The 24,283-nt window shown below is 36.3% G+C and overlaps 1 protein-coding gene across 3 annotated transcripts in view; it reads left to right on the top strand.

Moving 5' to 3' along the window:
* mRpL24 (mitochondrial ribosomal protein L24) overlaps positions 1 to 24,283 on the top strand; it is an 88,328-nt gene that overhangs the window by 20,558 nt on the left and 43,487 nt on the right. Inside the window, exons 2-3 of one of the 3 annotated variants that reach the window (XM_090416066.1) lie at positions 1,693 to 1,794; positions 13,496 to 13,778. In XM_090416066.1, the coding sequence (XP_090272192.1) occupies positions 13,506 to 13,778 (273 nt within the window). In that variant the 5' untranslated portion in view covers positions 1,693 to 1,794; positions 13,496 to 13,505. The remainder of the gene's footprint in view (positions 1 to 1,692; positions 1,795 to 13,495; positions 13,779 to 24,283) is intronic. The other 2 variants (XM_090416067.1, XM_090416065.1) reach the window with 2 other exon arrangements.

Genomic DNA, 24,283 nt, shown 5'->3' on the forward strand with positions numbered 1-24,283 from the left:
GTTTCCACCTGGTCTCTGAATAGAATCAGCCAGTTTCGAACAGCTGTCAGGCCAGGGGAACTTTTATCAAAATGTACTGATAAAAGGCAAACATAGAGATGCATGTGCAATACTCGTGACTTTTAAGCAGTGCAAGCTAAGGCAACTTCGATGCCAAGGATTATATTCTCATAAGCTCTCTGGTCAAAAATTTTCAAACTTTCAAGGTTAATGTTGGATCTTTAATATCCGCTATTTCTATATAATTTATGTCACCGAAATGAAACCGTATGGTCCTTTCTTTGATAATCAATATTCATGTCTTATTATAACAGACAAGCCTCTGTAGCTCAGTCATTATAGACAAAGCCCTGTGATTGGAAAGACCTGGATTTGATCTACAGACGTAGTGTTTAGAGAAGAGATTATTAATTGCCATTTGTTATGAGATAATGGTTATGTTATAAAAAATATATAAGATATTTTTTATTCTGAGTGTTTATTATTATTTACACAAGGGTTCAATTCCAGTTGATGCAATGACTTTTAACTGTTTCTTTTAGAATCCGAAAAATCAGTGACTCAAGACCAAATACAAAAAATATGCACATTTAATAAAACTAAAACAATATATACACTTTAGATAAAATTCCTTTAGATAAAAGCCTTCTAAATAAATCTACACTTTAGAGATTTTCTTATCCAAAAATATTAAAATCACCCATTCTCTGACTCATTCTATTACTGGATTGTTTAATATGTCTACCAGACTAAACACCTTGTTTTCACAACAAAATGTTCATTGTCAATTTCTTTGTCAGGGCCTTTTCCGAAAATATAAAATTCTCTTCTTCTTTTCCATAGGTTCCTTTCTTATTATTCTTGTTTAGTATACAATATTATTCCTCACTGAAGTATAAATACATCTTGCCTCTTGCAGCTCAGTTTGACGCACAATTTACTAATTTTTGTACCGGAGAAAAAAGTTTCTTCTACCACTTCATAAACAACATATCTAAGTTGAGCTAATTCCATCGTCCTTTCCAGTAGAAATAACAACTATATCCGGCATCCTTAAGACAGATGAAACTTTTCAATCAATGTTGTTTCCTCGAACATTCCTTTTGAACATCAACTGCAATATCTTTTTTTATTTACTAATTACTTGTTGACAGTCTCAACTCTTCCAGTTTTAAAGACTCGCAGTTTTACAATTCCTTTTTGGAATCTACTATTAATTTTCTTTGATTGTCACATAAAACTAAATAAATTTCATAAGAACAAAATTCCTCTGGCCTGCGTTCCTAAACTTCCATTAGCTCTCTCTTGTTTTTCTAGTTACTTCGATACAACACTCTATCAGCTGTCAATTCACCCATCAAACTTGGCAAGCATGTGCACTCCATGAAAGTGGCAAGCAAGAAGTTAGGTATAATGGCTGACTCGTCTCTATTAGCATGATGAGAATGTCTTTATAAAACACAACACTTAATAATTTTAAACTACATTAAAATTTCTGAAAGTAACTCAACTATCCAATTCCAGTAAGTACATAAATTTTTTAAATGCTTTACATTTCATTTTGACAAAATAACATCAATAACGGGCACATCACATTCGCAATACTATTATGAAACTAAAACTAATAATGTACTAACATAAACAATTTGTAAAAATATTCATAATTTTAAATTATGATTATTTTTACAATAGGATACACTGGGAGGCATATGGCTAACCACCTTATCTCAAGTTACGGTTGCAGTTGCAAGAATAAAAACCTCGACACCGGAAAAGGTAAAAGAGGAGGATTAAGTAAGTCCGTATTATAACCGACTATGTGTAGAAGAATAATCTGTAAAAAAATGTTTAATGATGGATCTAGTGAAAATTAAGAGTGTGGAGCAATGAGCTTAACCATGTCCAATGAACATAAATTTGCATCCATATTACTGTCCTTTGTTTGAAAGCAGTAATGTTAGTAAGTGTCAGTGATACTATTTTTACATGTGGGGAGGGATGAGGATTGTGCAATAAGAAGTAATTTTTATTTCCATTTATTTTATTTTATTTTATTTATTTTTATTTTTTTATTTTTTATTTTTTTCAAACATATACAGAAGTTAGAAAAGAAAAATTAAAATTGTTCAACCAAAGCATCATAGAATCAAAATAAATGCAATAATACAAGTGATATTATGCTCACTTGTATTATTGCATTTATTATTAGTGCATGTGAGCATGTGTCCATGGTTCTTTCTACAGAGTGATACCAGGCGTGCTCTGATCTGGAGAGAACCAGGGATGTGTTATCAATAGGATTAAGATCAGCAAACCTGGCTGGCTAATCTATACACTTACAATAGTCTCTTCTTGAAGATATTGGTCCATGAGCTTTGCTCAATGAGGACAAGCATTATCATCTTGTAGGATAAATATCTCCCCCTATCACACCAATATGGCTGACAGAAGATGATAAAGCTAGTGGGATTGAATGCGATGAGTATAGCGTGTTCAGGAGTGACAGGGTGAATAAAAAGGGTGGAGGAGTGTTATTGATGATAGCTGATGAGCTTCAGCCAAGGAGTATAGAAGTTGAACTGCAGGATGGGGAAAAAAGCACATTTGAGGCTGTTTGGTGTGAGATACAATCTAGCAGAACAAAATATACAATTGGGTGCTTCTATAGACCGGGTGATGGAGTGGATGGTGGGAATAGTATGCATAAGCAAATAGAAGAAATGAATGGAAGGAGGGTAATTATTATGGGTGATTTCAATTATGGTAACATTGACTGGAAAGAGGAGAGGGCACATGGGAGGAAGGAATTGGATTTTATGCAGTTATTAAGGGACAACTATCTACGGCAACATGTATTGGAAAATACCAGGGGGCAGAGAGTGCTGGACCTAGTAATTGCAACTGAGAATGTAGCTGTAACGAACATGACCATGTTGCCACCAATTGGTGAGAGTGACCATAAGGTCATGACTTGGGAGGTGGCTAAAGGAGTCGAATTTACAATTAAGACAGGGTATATGTGGAATTACCGGGCTGGTAAGTATGACAAGCTTAGGTGTGTGCTTGGCTCAATGCCATGGCATGTAAAACTGCAAGGGCTGGATGTTGATGGTGCATGGGAGGTGGTTAAGAACTGTTTGCAGGAAGGAGGCAATGGTTGACTGTATACCAAGAGTCCGAATAATAAATCAGGTAGGGGTTAAATGGATGAATAACACTATTAAGCTTGAGCTGCAAAAAAAGAAACAATTATGGAGGGAATTTAAGGAGAAGGGTGACCATCAGGTGCATGAACAGTATAAAGCTCAGGCCAGGATGGTAACAAGAGTGGTAAGAAAAGCAAAAGCAGATTACGAAAGGAAATTGGCCATGCAGGCTAAAGAGAATCCCAAACAGTTTTTTCAATATGTTGCAAGTAAAAGGAAAAATGCTCATGGTAGAATGATCTTAAAAAATGCTGAGGGTAGGGAGGTAACTGAATCAGTCGATGTTGTGGAATTACTGAGCGAGCACTTTGCAAGAGTATATCATCCAGGTGGTGGCTTTGCGGAAATGGAGGAACCAACAGCTTATACTGGAATTGTGATGAATGAGGTAGAGGTAACTAGTCTATTACAGAACCTCAATGTCAATACATCTGTGGGATTGGATGGTATACCAGCTCGTGTCGTACGTGAAGCGGCCAAAGAATTGTCAGTGCCCTTGACCATTTTGTTTAATTTGAGCCTCAGGACTGGGTCAGTCCCAAGGGGGTGGAAAGAGGGGAAAATAGTTCCACTGCACAAAGGTGGTTCCAAGGCTGCTGTTGAAAATTACCGGCCAATCAGCATAACAGGAATCATTATCAAGGTCTTAGAGAAAATAGTCAAGAGGAAAATACAAGATTGGATAGAAGAAAATGGGATACTATATCGGGGACAGCATGGTTTTGTGAAGGGTAGGTCATGCCTCAGTAACTTGCTCACGTATTATAACACAGTGACGGCTGAACTGGATAAGGGTAATGGGTTTACAGTGATTCTGCTGGACCTTGCTAAGGCCTTTGACAGGATACCACATGGAATTCTAATCAGTAAATTGCAGCATATGGGAATGGACATAGGGTTGGTGAGATGGATAGGAGGGTGGTTGACGGAGAGATATCAGAGAGTGGTTTACTCAGGAGTAGAGTCCACAAGACGGCCTGTGACTAGTGGTGTACCACAAGGATCTGTTCTTGGACCACTGCTGTTTAATTTGTTCATAAATGATATAGGAAAGGATCTGAGAGGAACAGTTCATTTGTTTGCGGATGATGCGAAGTTGGGTAGGGCAATAGTGAATGCAGATGACGTCAAAATTTTGCAGGATGATTTGGATAGATTGGAGGTCTGGGCTAGGGAGAATGGATGTCAATTTAATGTGGCAAAATGTAAGGTTATGCATTTTGGGGTGAAAAGATGGGAGGCAGTTTACTGCATTGGTGGAACCGTGCTCCAGGAAATTGATGAGGCACGAGATTTAGGAGTGTTGGTGGATAAGGAATTGAAATTTAGGGGACACATTGCAAAAGTGGCCAAATCAGCTCATCAAATCACTTGGTTGCTGAAGAATACGTTGACAAGCAGAGACAAGCAGGTTATTGTTCCTCTGTATCGAGCCTTGATAAGACCTCATCTCGACTACTGTGCTCAGATTTGGTCACCTAGGTTTCTTCTTGATGGGGAGGAGGTGGAGAGGATCCAGAGGCGAGTGACCAAGATGATAGCGGGTCTGTGGAATGAACCGTATGAGAACAGGTTGAGGATTTGTGGGTTGCAAAAATTAGTTGATAGGCGGAGGAGGGGAGATATGATTGAGACATTCAAATTACTGAAGGGTTTCTATAAAATTAATTCAGAAGATATTTTTGAGAACAGGGCTGGTTGTGGGAGGACTAGGGGACATCCATGGAAACTGGGCAAAAGTGTGGTTAGTAAAGGTGTTAGAGCTGGGTTTTTTACTCTTAGAGTGGTGAATGAGTGGAATGCGCTCCCTGAGTCTGTGGTGGATGCTGTGACAGTGAATGAGTTTAAGGCGAGGTATGATAGATACTGTAAGAATGTCGAATAGTTGTGATGAAAATGATTTGGGGCCTCCCTCGATGAGTCTAATGACTCCCTGGAGTTGCCCGTAATAATAATAATATACAACATGAACAACTAATCAAATGCATCAGAGATTTAGGAGTAGATGGAAAGATACCAGATTACTGATAAATCTATATTGGGAGCAAACTGCCTCAATAAAAATAGCAGGAGAAATCTCATAGGAATTCCCAGTAAAGAAGGGTGTCAGACAAGGCTGTGTTCTTCCTCCTATATTTCTAACAGATAAGCTTAGGCGTTGATGGTTATTCATGACTTATTTTTCACGGTATTAACAACACCACAAACACTTTTATCAACAAAGATGTTTTATTAACGCTAATATTTTGCTGATTTTCAACTCAGCATCATCAGAGCACAACACACATGTAAACGCGACAGTGAGTGAGTGAAACAATATAATTGCAAAAGACAAAAGATCTAAAGTCCTATTTTTGGCGCCCTCTAATGGGGAAAAAAAAAAAAAGCTAGTCTATACACTTACAATAGTCTCTTCTTGAAGATATTGGTCCATGAGCTTTGCTCGATGAGGACAAGCATTATCATCTTGTAGGATAAATATCTCCCCCTATCACACCAATATACAACATGAACAACTAATCAAATGCATCAGAGATTTAGGAGTAGATGGAAAGATACCAGATTACTGATAAATCTATATTGGGAGCAAACTGCCTCAATAAAAATAGCAGGAGAAATCTCAGAGGAATTCTATGTTAAAACAACCCGTATTTATGGATTACCAAAAATCCACAAAACTAATATTCCCCTACGCCCCATAGTTGATAGCATAGATAGTCCCACGTATAAACTGGCCCGGCATTTAGCTAAGTCGCTTGCCCCTCTTACTGGCAACTCCTCTACTTTTGTAAAAAATTCAATCCATTTCAAACACACTGGTTAAAAATCTAATCCTAAAAAATTCAGACATAATGGTTAGTTTCGATGTCACCTCCCTATTTACCAATGTATCACTTATAGACACTCTTGATTTAATCAAGTCTAAATTTCCCCCAGTTATTTCAATTTACCATGAACAGGTTACTTTACATGGGGGGGGGGGAATTCTACAAACAGATTAATGGTACTGCTATGGGTTCCCCCCCTCTCCCCAGTTAGCAAATTTTTACATGGAACACTTTGAAAACAAAGTACTTACCACAGCTACATACAAGCCACAAGTGTGGTTGCTCTATGTAGATGATGTGTTTGGATGCTTTTATCACCTACCTAAACAGCCAACACCCCAAAATTCACTTCACAGTAGAAAAAGAATCAAATAACTGTTTACCATTTCTTGACACATTAGTCACCCGCCTTTCAGATGGATCACTATTTTTTTCTATTTACAGAAAGCCTACACACACAGGAAGATACCTACATAAACAATCACATCATCATCCAGTCCAACAGTACGGCATTTTAAAAACACTTACACACAGAGCCAGAGCCATTTATTCTAACGATACAGCTCTGACCACTGAACTCCAGTACCTGCGCCATACGTTCTTAGCCAACGGCTACAATCCCTACAAAATAGATAAAATACTACATAGGCCCATTACTCTGCCCTCCCCTAATACACAAGAATACAACATGACCATTTCTATTCCCTATATCAGAGGTACATCGGAAAAGATAGCCAAAGTATTGTTGAAACGTGGCCTTCGCACCACCTTCAAACCTCATGTCAAGCTGGCAACTCTGATCCGCTCGCCAAAGGATAAACTTCACCCTTTAGCACACCCAGGAGTGTATGAAGTTCCATGTGACTGTGACTTGGCCTATTATGGGCAAACAGGAAGATCAGTGAACATCCGCCTGGAAGAACATGAAAGATACATTCGCTACTATTACTATGGCAAGTCGGGACTGGCAGACCACGCTTTGGACACTCCTTCACACAGGATTAGATGGAGGAAAACGAATTTGCTATTTAGGAGTCGTTATAGATCTGAAAGATTATTTTTTGAGTCAGCAATGGCTTTGAAGAATTCTCCCAACCTTAACAAATATGGTTGCATTAATTTGCCAAAAATTTGGGAGACAGTTATCCTAAGAAAAACTCCTGGATAACTGCTGTTTTTTTTGTTAGAGGGTGCCAAAAATAGGACTTTAGATCTTTTGTCTTTTGCAATTATATTGTTTCACTCACTCACTGTCGCGTTTACATGTGTGTTGTGCTCTGATGATGATGCTGAGTTGAAAATCAGAGAAATATTAGCGTTAATAAAACATCTTTGTTGATAAAAGTGTTTGTGGTGTTGTTAATACCGTGAAAAATAAGTCATGGATTCCTCCTATATTGTTTAACCTCTATACTGAAAATATCTTCTGGCAATTAGAAGAATTTAAAGTAGTCAGCATAGGAGGCAGGAATATAAACAACTTAAGATATGTAGATGATACAGTACTGCTAGCTGAAAATAAAAAAGATCTTCAAAACCTACTAGAAGAGATGCTGAAGCTAAGTGAAAAATATGGACTTAATTTCAGCTTCAAAAAAAAAAACCAAAACCATGCTGGTAACAAGAGAAAAAGGGGAAAATACCGATATAAATATTAAGATCAGAGGAAATACTTCAGATCAAGTAGAGAGTTATATATATTTGGGTCAACTAATTACAGAGAATGGAAAGTGTGATAAGGAAATATTTAGAAGAATAGAAATTGCTAGATCAACCTTCATTAGCATGAAAAGCATTCTGACCTCAAGGGGAAATTCACACAAAAACAAGAATTAGGCTGTCCAAATGCTACGTATGGTCAACAGTGCTATATGGAGCAGAAACCTGGACAATATCAGAATATTGTGAAAATAAACTAAAAGCCTTTCAGATGTGGATCCTCAGAAGAATTCTTAGAGTCCCATGGACTGCCAAAAAAACTAATTTAGAAATATTAGAGATGATGGGAAAAGATAGGAATCTGTTGAAAACCATTAAGAAAAGGAAAATTGCCTATCTTGGTCACATACTAAGGCATGAATCCCTACAAAAAACACTTCCAGAAGGAATGATACAAGGAAAAAGAAGAGGAAGACAAAGAACAGATTGGATGGGAAATATTAAGGACTGGACCTTTTTGTCCTATGAAGAATGCAAAAGAGAAGCACAAAACCATACATGGTGGAAGCTCATTGTAGTCAACCTCCTGGAAGGAGATGACATCTGACAAGACAAGACTATCGCACCCCTCATATGGACCAACTGGAGAGATCCAGGACCTCGGTCTTTATAAATTGCAGCATTTATGGTCCCATTAAGAAGCACATGCAAGCAAGAAGCCTTTCCAATTCATTTTCACTGTACGTGTCCCTTTCATGGATATTTACAGTGAAGATGATGATTTGGAAAGGCATCTTGCTTGTATGTGCTTCCTAGTGGGACCATAAATGCTGCAATTTATAAAGACCGAGGTCCTGGATCTCTCCAGTTGGTCCATATGAGGAGTACAATAGGGGGAGACATTTATCCTACAAGATGATAATGCTTGTCCTCATCAAGCAAAGCTCATGGACCAATCTTCAAGAAGAGACTATTGTACGTGTATAGACTAGCCAGCCAGGTTTCCTGATCTTAATTCTATTGAGTGTCTGGGATGCTCTAGATACAAACTAATTATAAACTTCTTTTTTTTTTTTTTTTTTCTGAAATATCAGAAATAAAGGAGAGGAATTTGGGGCATTGGGCAGCTCAACTTGGCCAAAAATTATTGGCATCAGCAAGACCTGATTGTCAGAGAATGATGTAGTTACAGGGATAGAACGTAATGGATATTGCATTTTCAGAAGAAATAGGGCAGGAGGAGGGGTATTATTAGTGATACCTGAAGAACTTTAACCAACAAAAATAGTAGTTGAGGAAGATTGTAGATCTGATGGAAATAGTTCATTTGAGGCTGTCATTAGTTGCTCCTATAGACCTGAGGGTCCAGAAGAAGATGTGGGCAACATACATCAGAAGATGCATCACAATGAGCGAAGGCTGAGCAATTATCATGGAAGATTGAACCCAGGCTAAACTTCAGCTTAACTCTCCTTTATTCACCAGACCTCCTTGTCCAATGGTACAATGCCAAAAAGATCACCCAATTAATTGTTCCTTCCATCTCCTTACATTCCTCTCAACATGTAGACTATAGTAATGCTATCGTTATTCCTTATATCCAGGACACCTCAGAAAAAATAGCCAAAACTCTAAAAATATACATTCTCTGCACTGCATTCAAACCTCATCTGAAGCTGGCTGCCCTCATCCACTCTCCCAAGGATCCTCTACCTCCTCTCTCTGTCCCAGAGGTTTACAAAGTTCCATGTTCTTGTAACTTATGATATTAATGATCAAACTGGAGATTTGTTTGCTAACATCCACCTAAAAAGAGCATAAAATATACATCTGCTACTCTAAGTATGGTCAGTCAGGTCCAGGTGACCATACCTTGGAAACCTTGCACAGAATCAAATGGAAGATACTACTATGCTTCACCACAACAAATATAAATCTGAAAGATTTTTTTTAGAATTAGCAGAAGATTTAAAAAACCAGTGTAATCTGAATAAGTATGGCTGTAGAGAACCAGGTGGTGGGGGTTGTGTGCCCTCAAGATTTGGAAAACTTTAATATTTAGGTCTCCTACCCAACAGTACCCATAGAGGACACCCCCTTATAGGACTTTAGGCTTGTCTAATTTTATCACTCATTGTTTTGTGTGTGTTTTTGCAATTTTAATATTGTTTCCCTAATGATGTCTCAGTGACTGAGATGAAATATAAAATCAATTAAACTTGTTTAATTATTTATATGTACTGTATTCATTCCATCAAACCTTATAATGAGTACTCTTCTATTCTTTCACTGTAATTTATTCTATTATTAACTTTCATTTTCACCTATACATTTTTGCATCCATGTAATGATTTTTTTTTATTGCCCTGCTGTACTCATACTTTCACACCACTGTCATTCTGTTCATTTCCTCATGGCTTAGATAAAATTCTTCCATTCTGTAAACTTCTCCGTTCCCTATTAAAAAAAAAAAAAAAAAAAGTACACATGACATAAACTGACAAAACAGCTTATAGGTTTCATTGTCATCACTATTGTTTACTAATTGCACACTGTGTTGACTACCAAATTTTAATTAGTTATTTTATTAACCTATAAACTATCTGTATATATATATATACACACATGCAACTACTTGAAAATTAATTCTGCATATACACAGTGTGTATATGCAGAATTAATGATGGAGGTCTCACATCCTGTGTGAGACCTCCATCCTGCTAACTGAAAGCCCATGAAATGGCATGAAAAGTTCACATTTGGTCTACAGAGCTAGGTTCCTGGACTATGTAAAAAAATAAATAAAAAATGATAAAATTCCTTAGTTTATCTTCAGTACTGTTATACTAGAGGTTTACACACACAAAAAAAGAGGGAGGGATACATGTGCACAGATCCCAGCTTTCATAAGAGTTACATTCAACACCCTCCCCCCTTCATATAACATGAATTTCTTGTGATTTGGATTTATAACCTACCTCACCCATTAATCACATGTTGCTCACATGTTTACATTACATTCACAGTATATGCATACATTAGTACATTCTGTTAGTTTCATTCACAGGATGTATGCACAAATTAGATATCAATATGTAATTATTAATGCAAAGCAATATAATACAATATAATATTATGAGAAAATAGAAAAAATTTTAAAAAAATGTTTAGTTTGATCTTCCTTATGAAATTATCAAGAGATGACAGCAGTAAACCAACCATTACTTGCCACAAAGGATTAAGAGTCATCTGGATATTTTGAGTTTATATCTTCAAAAAGACTTGCCTTCAACTGAATCATCATTAAGTTCAGTGAAATGCACTTTTGGATTTAGTCTTCAACCTGTTTCGATCTTTATTGAGGTCTCATCAGTGGAAGCCAGACCCAGAAGTGATACCAATGTTGAAGTATATACTACTTTAACATTTATTATACAAAAGGTAAAATACTTTCTACATTTATATCTCCTCCTGAGATTTTTATTTAATAAGGTTACCTTATGGTAACTTCTTTTGGTAAAATACTTATAAGCTCTGTATTACTAAATCTTGGTATTTCTAGCCTGGCTCCCACTGATGAGACCTCGATAAAGGTCGAAACTGGTCTGGGTAGTGGCCCCTTGCCTTTATTACAAAGCATCATACATCTCCTCCAGGAGATGTGCTTTGCATTATGGGTAAATATTAAGATTAGTGATCAGAGCTTATACTACTTTTACCATGAGTTGCCTTGGTCTTGCACTATGTGAAGGGTCAGCCAGACTTGCAACACTTGCAGGCGCAAACTTGACTTGTTTGTCTATTTGCTTACTTGGGAAATGGAGTAAAAACCAGGTTTAAAATTGCTTGGTATCTTTAACATTTATTATACCCAAGGTAAAATACTTTCTACAATGTTGAAGTAATGCAGAAGTCATATTTCCATATACAAGTAGCCAAAAGGTGTCACACCTTATTAAATAAAATACTCTGGATTAGAGATAGATGTTGCAAGTTTTTCCTCAATAAAGGTCGAAACTGGTCTGGGTAGTGACCCTTCCCATAATACATAGCATTATATATGTCCATAAGGATATGTGCTTTGCATTATGGGATACTAAGGCAAGTAATGTGAAGTCATTAGCCTCTGTGTACGAGTTGTCCAGTTGTGAAGTTACTTCATGCGCAAACTTTGTTTGCTTACACTTGGATAAAGGATTAAACCAAGAATATAATTCCTTGGCATCTTTAATTTATACTGAAATAAGAGGAAATTTATATAGTCACCAGTTCAAGTAAAATAAATGAAATTTTGCTTTACTGTATTGAATATTCCACAACATGAATTTTCCCTATTCATGATGTGGAAGTAAAATTAAATATTGTTGACAGTGACTCTGCAAAGAATATGATGACTGACATGTATGCATGATGGAATCATCTGACTGTTAAACTTTTTCAGACTTTAAATTAAGGGGATAAAAATCCTTTATTATTTTACATCCATTATGCAAAACTCTAAGATCGAAAACTATGATCTAAGAGTTTCATGCCGAAGAACTATCGGCGAATCCAAACGTAAGTGACCACCTGGTAGTACAACACCAAGGCAACTCAAAGCAAAGGTGGAGCAAGCTGCCTCACTATCCTTGATATTTTCTCATAATGTAAAAACACACAGCTCCTAGGAGATATAATACTGCTTTACATTATGAGGAGAGGTCACTACTCAGACTGGTTTCAACCTTTTTTGAGGTCTCATCAATAAGTAGCTAGACCTGGATGATATCAAAGTTTAAGTGAAAAGAACTTACATACCTTCACTATATGAATGCCAGAAAAGTGTGCCCATATATTATATTATAACTAAGATGAAAAGCCAAATGGCTATTTTTTCTGGCAAAGTTAATTAAATGAAGGGGATAAAAATCCCTTATTATTTTACAGCCAGTATTCGAAACTCTAAGATCGAAAACTACGATCTAAGAGTTTCATGCCGAAGAACTATCGGCGAATCCAAGCGTAAGTGACCACCTGGTAGTACAACACCAAGGCAACTCAAAGCAAAGGTGGAGCAAGATTCCTCGCTATCCTTGATATTTTCTTATAATATAATAAAATATAATATATGGGCACACCTTTCTGGATTTTTATAGCAGTTTTTTTTTTGATTGAAAGTATTACTTGATAAAGAAGTATGTTCTTGTTTTCATCCTTGTGTTCATGATTGAGCTGCATGTATATAAAGCAGTTGACTTCACATTCATCTTTTATATCCCATAATACAGAGCACACCTCTATACACAATGTATATTTTACTTTAATATTATAGTGTGATGTTTGCTTTGCATTTTGGGATATAAAAGGCAACTCAATGTAAAGCCAACTGTTTTATATATATATATAAAGCTTGGTCTTTGAAGATATTTCTGCAAACTTTGTTTGTATATATTAGGGTAAAATATAGATGAAAACAAGAAGTAACACTTGTTAAATTCAAGTTAAAATAAACACAGTTTGTTGATCCAGTTAATAGGGAATATAACATACCAAATGTAAGTGAAACTTGTGTTGCTGTTGAACCTTTCAGTATCATCTAGAACAGCCCTGTTCCAGATTTTATGCACTCATCAGACAGTGCCTCTAATAAAGGAAATGGTGTGAAAAATGTGTAGTTTACTATACCCAAGTGAGAATTATATATGATCTGATTGGAGTGGGATTTTATAATACATGGTGTTTAATGCATATTATTTTATATTTAATAGACAGAATTTATTTTAAATGATTTTTCCCTATTGTTTAAATAATTAACTACAATAGGTCTTATGCCATGAGGTTAATTGGATTTTTGAGGTGCCTCTCCAAGCTACCTAAAGATTATTCAAACTTTCCTGAAAGTTACATAGAAAGAACCAGAGAGCAAATTGAATGGAAAACACCAGATGGACCTCAGTATCAGAGAAGAGTAATAAAGAAAAAAGCATTTTATTATGGTATGCATAGAAGTTGGACAGAAGAATTCAGAAGAGAAAACAGCAAACAAGGTGTTAAGCCTGTTTTAATTGAACCAATTAAGCAGTGGTATGTCTTTAGAGGAGACAGGGTAAGTTTTTTTTTTAAGTCATTGGTATAGCTGAAGAGACTAACAAATGCATAACACACACCACTTGGTCATTCTGTGCAAAATCAAATTAAAAATTAAATTGAAGCTACATGATTTTGTATTTTGATGAAAGTGAGTTATTTTACCCTATCTTTTAAAATGGAAGTCATTTTTATTCAGTGAATCCACAAAATTTTTACAATTTCTGAGAGATTTAAAATTAATCACATCTTATGCTCTGATTTTTTTTTGCTGCCATTTTAATTCTCAAAGTATATATTTTTTTATTTCTTATTTGTATTTTCAGACAAACTAATTTTTTTTCACCTGTTTTTGCTGTTTCGAGTGCTTATTTTCATCAGTTTGTAGGCTGTAGTCTGACTTTGTGTTTTATATATACATGTAGTGAAATAGGGATGCCTAGTATCGCCTTGATTGAAGCCTTTCTTCTATTAACCCTCTTATGCATAAAGGCCTCATATGAGGACACATATTTTCCCTCATAATAATTATTCGTAATTTAGTGCTACTGTATTCATGTAAACCTCATCTGGGGAGACTAAAGTGTTCTTGGAAACTATACTAGATGGCAAGAGTTTCAACAGAGTTACAGAAATACCAATCTCTCTCTGCGGTGCATGGTGGTATCAAGGAGGAAGTGAAGAGCTGCTGTTTTGTTGATTTGAATTTGGTGATTTTATGATCTTCTGGAAAGGTTAGTATGGTTTTATATATTGTTATACCTTATAGATGAAGTGTGAATATTTAATTTGTTCATGTTTATTACCATATTCATAAAACAAACTTGAAAACAACCTGACCCCACATGAAGACAATATGTTTGTAAGGTAATCTATGCGGCAAATACTTTGAGGTTAGAAAGTACTTGTACAATATTTTTATAATTTTATTTATTTTATTTTTGCAAACATAAATGAATAGTAAGTGTGTTAATTGGCATTATCATCTCTTTTACAGATGAATAACCAAAAGCCAGGTCTATCAGGCATATAAAAAAAAGGCCTATTACCACAAGATACTTACTGAAGAGGAGATTGACAAACTGTTGGAGGAATCTGAAGATGGTTTGGAGCTGAGTGATTCTGATGATGATCCTATAGAGAATGACAGCTCAAGTGAAGACAGTGATGTTCAGGATGTTCAGTGTCCTTCCCCTGTTGGTCAGACTCACAACATTCAAAGTCCAGCTAGTGTGCAAAATACAGCTGTTGCTGGTCATATGCCATTGCAGAGACAACCAGTGTGGTTTAGTCAGAAAGATAATCCCTTTGCTGGTACTTAACCACAGTTTAGAGGAAAACACCAAGTAAATATTCACAGAGAGAGCCCTGTAGATTATTTTTCACAGCTGTTACCAGATGAATTGATGGATGAAATTGTGAAACAAACTAATCTGTATGCATGCCATAAAGGAAAAGATAATTTAGCACTTATTGTGACTGAACTCAAAATTTACCTTGGAATTGTACTTGTCATGACATACATAAAATACCCATGTGTAAGGCAGTATTGGTCTTCTGACATGGACTGTGCATGAATGTTATAGCTGATGCTATGTCAGTGAACAGATGCGAGGACATAAGGTGATATTTGCATTTTGTTGATTCAGACACAATGCCTATCAACAATAAAGACAAAGCAATATGTATAAGACCAGTGCTGCAAAAGTTTCATGAAACATTCCATGCTGCTGTCAACCCAGAAGAATTTCAGAGTGTAGATGAGATGATGATTCCATTCAAGGAACGTTCACAGCTCAAACAATACTTACCTAAGAAACCAAAAAAATGGGGTTTCAAAATGTGGGTGAGGGCAGGCATTTCAGGCTATATATTGTTTTGATCTTTATGTAGGTGCAGATCCTGGAAGACAAAATTGAGACTCATTCAGTGCAAGTGAAAATGTAGTACTTAGGCCTTTGTCATGATCTTGCTGATAAGAACTTAAAGGTATATTCAGACAACTTCTTCACAAGCATCCCCCTAATTAAGAAACTAAAGGAAGAGGATATTTATTATGTGGGTATATGTAGAAGAAATAGCAGGTGCTGACAAGAAACTGAAAAATGAAAAGGATTTGCAGAAGATAGGACAAGGAAATATGTCAGTTACCATGTCCTCTGATGGCACTAGATGGGTTGATAACTCGATAGTACATGTGGTATCTAGCTACTTAGGAAAGGAGCCTGTCAGTGTATGTCAGAGGTTCAGCTGGAAATAAAAAAAAGTATGTTGAAATTCCACTACCTTGCAGCATAGCTTTTTCTAACAAACATATGGGTGGAGTGGAGTGACCTTATGGACTCTCTTGTGGCTTTGTATTGAAGTGATACCAGGAACAAATGATGGTATATGAAAATTTTTTACCATATGTTGACCATACTTGTTTGTAATGCACAGATCATTTGGAAATGGGAAGCAAAAGAAAAATTGGATTTGTTGGAATTCAAATATCAAGCATGACAACTGCTTTGATATATCAAGATTTATACAAACAAACGAGGACTCCCTTCAAGTCAGACACCACCAGCACTAAAGAAACACCAAACTCACTCTCTGCCACATGAGAAACATTTTGACAGCGGTGAACACTTCCCAAAAAAGACAATGGATGCTAATGACAATCATTGCAGAGATGTACACTGCAAGAGTAAAACAAGACACATATGTGGTAGATGTGAGGTTCCAATCTGTCTGGAATGTTTTCAGTCTTTCCATACAAAATGAGGCAAAGAGAAAAAGACTGTCCTTGATTTACATAGCTCTACTGCAAATTCTAATTGTTCTACTTTTTTGTATGTACTAAGTAATCCATATAAGTGTACTTAACCCTCTCATGCATGAGAGAGTTAAGTACATATTCGGTGCATATTTAGTACATCCACCTATCAAGGGGGGGGGGGGATGCTTAAGGATCAAAGCTATATAACTGAGAGGAGACCTCCACATAGTCTTTAAAGGAATGCTGGGAACCAGGGCTTCTGACCTAACGTCCAATTCTCACCTTCTCATGGTGCACCCTGTTGGGTATCTACCTGGATACTGAACGAACGAGGATGGGCAGACAATTTGGGATTTAGCCGACCAAATTGTATTCCTATTGGTTAAACCAAAATACAAAATGATGATACAACATGACAAAATTTCATGCAGGCTGGGGTGTCGCCTGGTTAAACAAGGCCCCGTTGTTTTCGCCAGGGAACCAGGGCAAACAGCGAAAAGTCGCCTACTGGAACAAATCTGAAAACACACCACAACTCAACATCACCGGAGTTAAAGATCGGTACTATCAACATAAGAAGCCTGAATGGCAAAGAAATGGAGCTAGCGGAGGAATTAGATAAGTACCAGATCAAAATAATAGGGGTGACTTAAACAAAAAAGACATAAACTGGTGAGATCATTCTGAGCAATAAATACAAAATGTTATATTCAGGCAATGACAATCAAGTAAAAGAAGGAGTAGCCATAGTATTCAATACAAAATACGAGACTCATCTTCTTGAATGGCAGGCAGTGTCAAGTAGAGTGATTTGGGCAAATATCAGAATGGGGAACTGGACAATGAGACTTATTTGTGCCTATGGTCTCACAGAAGGTTCTACTAAGGTAGAAGTGGAGGAATTGTTTGCGGCTCTAGAAAGCAACTGACACAATGAAAAAGGAAAAGTTGGTCCTTGGTGGGGATCTAAATAGCAGAGTAGGAAGTAATTGTCAGACATACAAAAATGATTTGTGAAAATTTGGAGAACAGAACAAAGCTAATAATAATGGCAAATACCTGTTGGATTTCTGCTCAGGACATGGACTGGTTATTACTAACACCATGTTCCAACATAAAAATGTGCACAAATTCACATGGAGAGAAGAGGCAAGGAATAAGAAAAGTCTCATTGACTATGTTATTGTTGATAGTGATGTTTTCGCCCTTGTGCTGGACACCAGAGTGTACAGAGGATTTGAAATTGGAAGTGATCACTATTTAGTCTTGAGCAGGATAAAATTGAATTTCATATTGAAAAGAATGACATGTAAGAAAGTTTTAAAGCGAATAAAAGTTGAGCAGCTCTCAGATGTGAACTGTAGACGAAAATACACAAAGATTATTGAAGGAAAAATGAAAGAGTTTGAGAACAGGAACCAAAGAGGCAGTGAAGGAAAAGCATATCAAAAGTTCCTGGCAAATAAGTCAGCTTGTGCTCTTTAGAGAATACAGAGACAAATGTAAGAAAGCTAAACAGTGTGTAAAACTAGCTAAACAAGAGCCATGGGAGGACTTTGGCAAGAACATAGAAAATAAATATCAAGAAGGTGGCAAAATATTCTGCAGGTTGTTGAAGAAGCTTAGGAATGGAGAAAAGAGTGCTGTAAAAGGAGTTAGAGATGATAAAGGTGAAATGAAAACAGGAGAAAAAGATATCCTTGAAGTATGGAGTAATTAATTTGAAAATTTGCTAAATGAAACATGCAGTGATGACAGTACAGTGGTAAAAAACACTGACCAGGCATGCAGTCAGGAATACATATCCATACTTGAAGTAGAAAAAGCCATCAAAGGCTTGAAATGTGGAAAGGCAGCAGGAGTAGATGATATTCGACCAGAAATGCTGAAGTATGGTGGTATAAAAGTCTTACAGTGGCTGCACTGCATAATTCAGAATGCCTGGACAGAGGGTGAATTCCCAATGATTGGAGTAGAGCTCTGATAGTACCTATAATATAAAAAGGGAAATAAAACTGAATGTGAGAATTACAGAGGTATTTCCCTACTGAGTGTTCCTAACAAGATTTATGCAAGTATACTTGAGAAATGGTTGAGAAGAATTGTGGAAGAACAAGCTGGATTCAGGCCAAATAGAGGCTGTCAGGATCAGATCTTCACTTTACGACAAATAGTGGAGAAAGCATGAGAATATAACAGAGATCTGTATTTAAGTTTTGTCGATTTGGAAAAGGCATATGACAAGGTGCCAAGAGAGAAGCTATTCAATATGCTACAGTTATATGGTGTCAATGGGGCATTATATCAAGCAATACTTACTCTTTATTTGAGTTGTAAGTCAGCAGTTAGAATTGAAGGAAGTACAGGAAGATGGTTTAATGTTAAATGTGGTGTGAGACAAGGATGTACATTATCCCCTCTGTTATTCATTATCTGTATGGATCACATTATGAAGGAAAGTGGTATTAAACATGATATCAAAATTGGAGATATTAAAGTCAGCTCTTTGCTCTATGCAGATGATGTTATACTTCTAATAAATCAGCTATAAGTCTGCAAGATTCTCTGACTAAATTGAATAACTGTTGTAATAGATATGGTATGAAGGTCAGCAATAAAAAGACAAAGACGATGAAAATAGGCAGAATCATTGAAAATGTCAACTGTGTTGTGAATGGAGAACCTGTGGAACAAGTGAAACATTTCAGCTACTTAAGCACGATTTTTACTGAAGATGGTAAATTAAATATAGAAATAGACAACAGAATCATTCTGTTGTCTATTTCTATATTTAATTTACCATCTTCATGAGGGTACAATTGAATAAATTCATATGGAATAAGAGAGAAATTAGTCGGAACACTAAATTAGCTATACAAGACAGTGTTCAAACCAGTTTTAACTTATGGATCTGAGCGCTGGGTCAGAAGTAAAACACTTGACCAAAGACTTGAGACCGCAGATATGAGAGTCCTGAGAAAGATTAGAGGCGTGAACAGATGGCATCAATGGCAATATCATATTAAAAATGAGGATATTAGGAAAGAACTTGACATTGTCAGCATCTAGGAATGCGTTAGCAGAGCTAATCTCAGGTGGTATGGTCACTTAAACAGAATGGGCGAAGAAAGATTAGCAAAACAAGTGTTCTCTGCCAGGTTGGTAGCAAAATGACACAGAGGAAGACCAAGATATAGGTGGATTGATACAGTACAAAGTGCCTTAGACGATAGAAATATAAGATCTGATAATGTTGGAGTCTTGACAAGTAATAGACTGATTTGGAGGAAAATTGTAGATAGGAAGTTAGTAATGATGTAATTTTTTTCATGTAGTACTGTCATATCCTGTACACCCCTTGAGGGTACATGGCAGGAATTTGATGATGATGATGATATTAATATAAAGAGTTTATTAAAAATAAACAATTAAAAAACCTAAAAAGTTTAGATAATCTTTAAAAGCAATCAGCTCATCTACCGTTCCCAGCCAAATAATGAAAATATCATCAACATAACGTAGCCAAACTTTTGGTCTTTTCTGATAGGTTTTTAATGCATTTGTTTTGAAATTTTCCATAAATAGGTTGGCTAGAGCTGGAGAAAGGGGGAGGAACCCATGGTCCTTCTTTTTGTTTCCCAATTTGTCTTGAAAAATGAAAAAAGTATAGTTCGCCCACCGTTTCCAGGTCCCTGCTTCGCGTCTTTCCAAGAATAGTCGATTCATGCTGAAGGGGAGAAAAAAATGAAGGACGTCCGAATTGGTCACCAACACGCGAAATCACATGCTTTATAGGTAAAATTTTCCAACTGTTATACAAGCAACATAGTTAACTATAATAATCATAAAAGAGAAGTTAATTTTCCGACCGGTAATAATAAACAACTCATCCCACTATACGGACTGATTACTCTATTATCGGAATGGATTCTTCTTTTTCTGAGATGCACAGAAGTGTCGAGGGACCTCAAATCGGTGGGCGAACTATATTTTGCATGCAGTGTTTGAAAAGTCCTCGAGTGTCTAGTGCGAAAAGGTTTCCAAGTAGATCCACTGTGTCATTTCTGGATTTATCTAAACAACTTGCATCCCAATATGAAAGTTACCTTTGAACTAGAACAGCACAAAAGATTACCTTTCCTTGATATCCTTATTGAAATAAACAAAGAGAAAAAAAAGGTTATCCTTCTCCGTATACAGAAAATCCACCACAACGGGAAGATTTTAAATGCTGCTTCACACCACCATCCACTGCAAAAAATCAGCATACTTAAAACTTTGCAAGACAGGGCATACAATATATCTAGCATACTGATTAAAAGAAATGAAGAATTACTACCCGGCACAGAACCTTGCACTTAATGGTTTTGAACCCAAGACGATCAAAAAAATTCTTAATACAGCTCCTGCAACTCCCTTACTTAAACAAGATTTCAAGAATGCTATCACGCTGCAACAAAAATATCATGGGCAAAGTGGCTATGATGCTCCATGAGTTCAACATAAAAGTGGCGTTTCTACCTTTACAAAAAATATTAAGATTCCTATATCCACCAAAACTGTCACGTCACATCATACCACATCACCCCATGAAAAAACCAGGCGTCTATGAAATTCATTGCTCTTGTGGCAATTGTTATTGTAGGCCAGACAGGAAGGTTGGGAGAGATATGCATGTCTGAGCATATAAACGACATTGAAAAAAGAAGGGAGCACAAATCAGGTTTAGCACAGCCACTACTGGCCATCAAGTACTCTGGCAACAAACAAATATGTCATATATTGATAATAATTGTTTCACGAGAACATTTAAAGAAGCTGCAGCCAAATGCTTAGGATCCCTACACAGTGCAATAAAAATCAAGGCTTGATTTTACATCGTGTGGTCTGCCTTCATCAAAAATTTAACTGCCACAGACCCAGGATATAGCACACGTAAACTACAGAACGTAAAAACGCAATGTTCCGACACGCATACAGTAACGAATATATCATTTGTATTCTGGTTTCCCAATTATTTACCAATTGTGAAGTTATTGAAAAATCTAATATGTGTAATTAATTGTCACTAAGCTGTGTTAAACTTTTATGTACCATTACCCCTGATGATATAAGCCTTACGACACACAAAACTTGTCAGGTTTTTTAATTGTTTATTTTTAATAAACTCTTTATATTAATATGTAGTCTCATTATTACTACAGAACTGCTTAACCACAGAAACCTATGTTTTACGGCTGGTATTTCCTTTCAGATTATTTCCTATATCATGCACATACAAATTAAACAGCAATGGGCCCCAACACCAAACCTTGTGGCACGCTACTAGTCATCTGTTCTTATCTTGATTCTGCCCTTCCATATACCACTTTTTGATATTTGTCCAGCAGCCGCCCTCTTATACACTTAACCAGTGTCCTATCCATCCCCATTTGTTCTAATTTGAATAATAGAGTTCCATGTGTTATTCTGTCAAATTCCATTGCAAAAGCCAGCAGAATGATCGTGTAGTTATTTACTTTATACAACTCAGCTGTTACTCTTTATTAAGGCATGACGACCCTTCACAAAGACACGTCCCTCATAGAGTATCATATTTTTATCCACCCATTCTTGAATTTTCTATTTGACCAATTTTTCCAGTACTTTTTACCACCATGTCTGAAATACTGATTTGCTATTGCAGTCTTAGAACCTCCTTTAATCAAGGGAGTTATTTTTCCCTCTTTCCACTCTTTTGGATCTCTACCAGAGCTGAGACTTAAAGAGCCTAGTCAGAAGCATTGCCAGTTCCCTTGCATGTTCTTGCAAATCTAATCTAATCCCACAGCTGTATTTACATTGAGATTCTGCAATATCCTAAGAACCTCCAATTCATCCACCACTGTTCCCACATTAGTGTCTGTCACATATGTTAAAGCAAACCTCACTAGGATGACATACCCTTGTAAAGTGGTTACAGTAACTCAACTATTTGATCTGCTTCTGTCACCTCGTGACCATCACTCATTAAGGTTAATCTTCCATAGTCATTCATCTCACTTGCCATATAACGAAAGAACTCTTTGGGATTTCCTGTGGTCTGCTCCTCTAGATTCTTCTCATAATCTGATTTTTCCTTCCTTGCCATGCTGGTCACCTTTCTTGCCTAACTCTTGTACTGTTTGTGAGTTTGCTGATCACCTTTCTCTTTATATACCTCCATAGAATTTTCTTCTTGCACAGCTTGTGCTTAATGATATTACTCGTCCATCTAACTCCTATCTGATTAACCCTCATTACCATAGGTATACAATTTAATATTTCTTCCCCTAGATCAGCGCTTCCCAAACTGTGGGCCGCAGCCCCCTGGGGGGGGGGGACATGAAATAATGAAAACAAATTTAAAATGTTTTAAGACTAAGTAGTTTTTTTTTTTAATCTTAAAAGAAACATATTTAATTTTTATTATTATTTATTTTTTGTTATTTTTTATATTTTAATGGAAAAAAAAATCACACATTGGTGTTGGTTTACAAATTTTGCTTCCTGTGTATTTCGGTGCTTAATGAATATTAGTAAATATATGCTTATTCATATAAGTTTCATTTCAAAGGTATTGATAAGAAGCACAAAAAAGCTTACAAATGCAAAAGCTTGAATATAAATACAATAAATATTATAATGTCTGTATTACGGGTTTGTTTTCGATGGGGGTGGGCGAAATATTTTAATTTTTACAAAGGAGGCATTTACATCCATAAGTTTGGGAAGCACTGCTCTAGATGACCCTTACCCCAGAGTGTTTTATGCCGTGGCACAGATTTAAGCTTCCTCCTAAGCTCATCATAATCACCTGCTTTGTAGTTCCACATATACTTCTTCTTGACAGAATATTTCTCATGTTGTACAATCTTCCAAGTCAAGATTGCATGTTCACTTTTACCAATCAGAGGCAATGTGGTCACTTCAAATCCTATAACCTGTGGTTCAATACTCTCTCACACCCCTATTCCCCTCCATCACATGCTGCCTCAAGTAATTATCTCTTAGTAGGTGTATAAATTCCATTTCCTTCCTGCATTGTGATCTTTCTTCCTTTCAGTCTATATCTTCATAGTTGAAGTCCCCCACAATAATCACTCAACCTGTATTCATTGTACTAATTTGGAGATACATGTCTTCCAGATCATCCATGGAACTCCCTGGCCTATAGCAACAACCAACTGTATATTTTGTCTTACTGGCCTTAATCTCACTCAGACTGCTTCAAATGAACAGTCACTCTCCTACCTATCTCCTTTTTGGCTGCAATTTAATTGCCATCATCAACAGTATCCCTCACCCCATATATATATATATATATATATATATTGAACCTGAAGCCAAGCTCCTTGAAGAAAGATTCAAAAAAGCAGAGGAAATTGACACAAAACAAGAATGCATTATGGCTATATCCTAGCTAATGAGAAAAATATTGCTCTTTGCTACTACTCTGTTGTACTAGTCTAATTCAGAAATAAAGTTGTCGGTTTGCTGATTGATCATCTTTCTCTTTATATACCCTCCATAGCATTTTCTTCTTCCACAACTTGTGCTTAATGATATTACTCATCCATCTAACTCCTACCTGATTAACCCTCATTACCATAGGTATACAATTTAATATTTCAGGCATCAAAGGTTATTTCACTACACTGAATGATTATGTTTGTAGCATGTATGACACTATTAAAATTAAAATCGACTTACTATAGAATTTCTATCAAAACAGTATCATATAT

This window comes from Typopeltis vanoorti, chromosome 3, assembly GCF_054136105.1.
Source record: "Typopeltis vanoorti isolate ZY-2024b chromosome 3, IOZ_Tvanoo_1.0, whole genome shotgun sequence".
Lineage (NCBI taxonomy): Eukaryota > Metazoa > Arthropoda > Arachnida > Uropygi > Thelyphonidae > Typopeltis > Typopeltis vanoorti.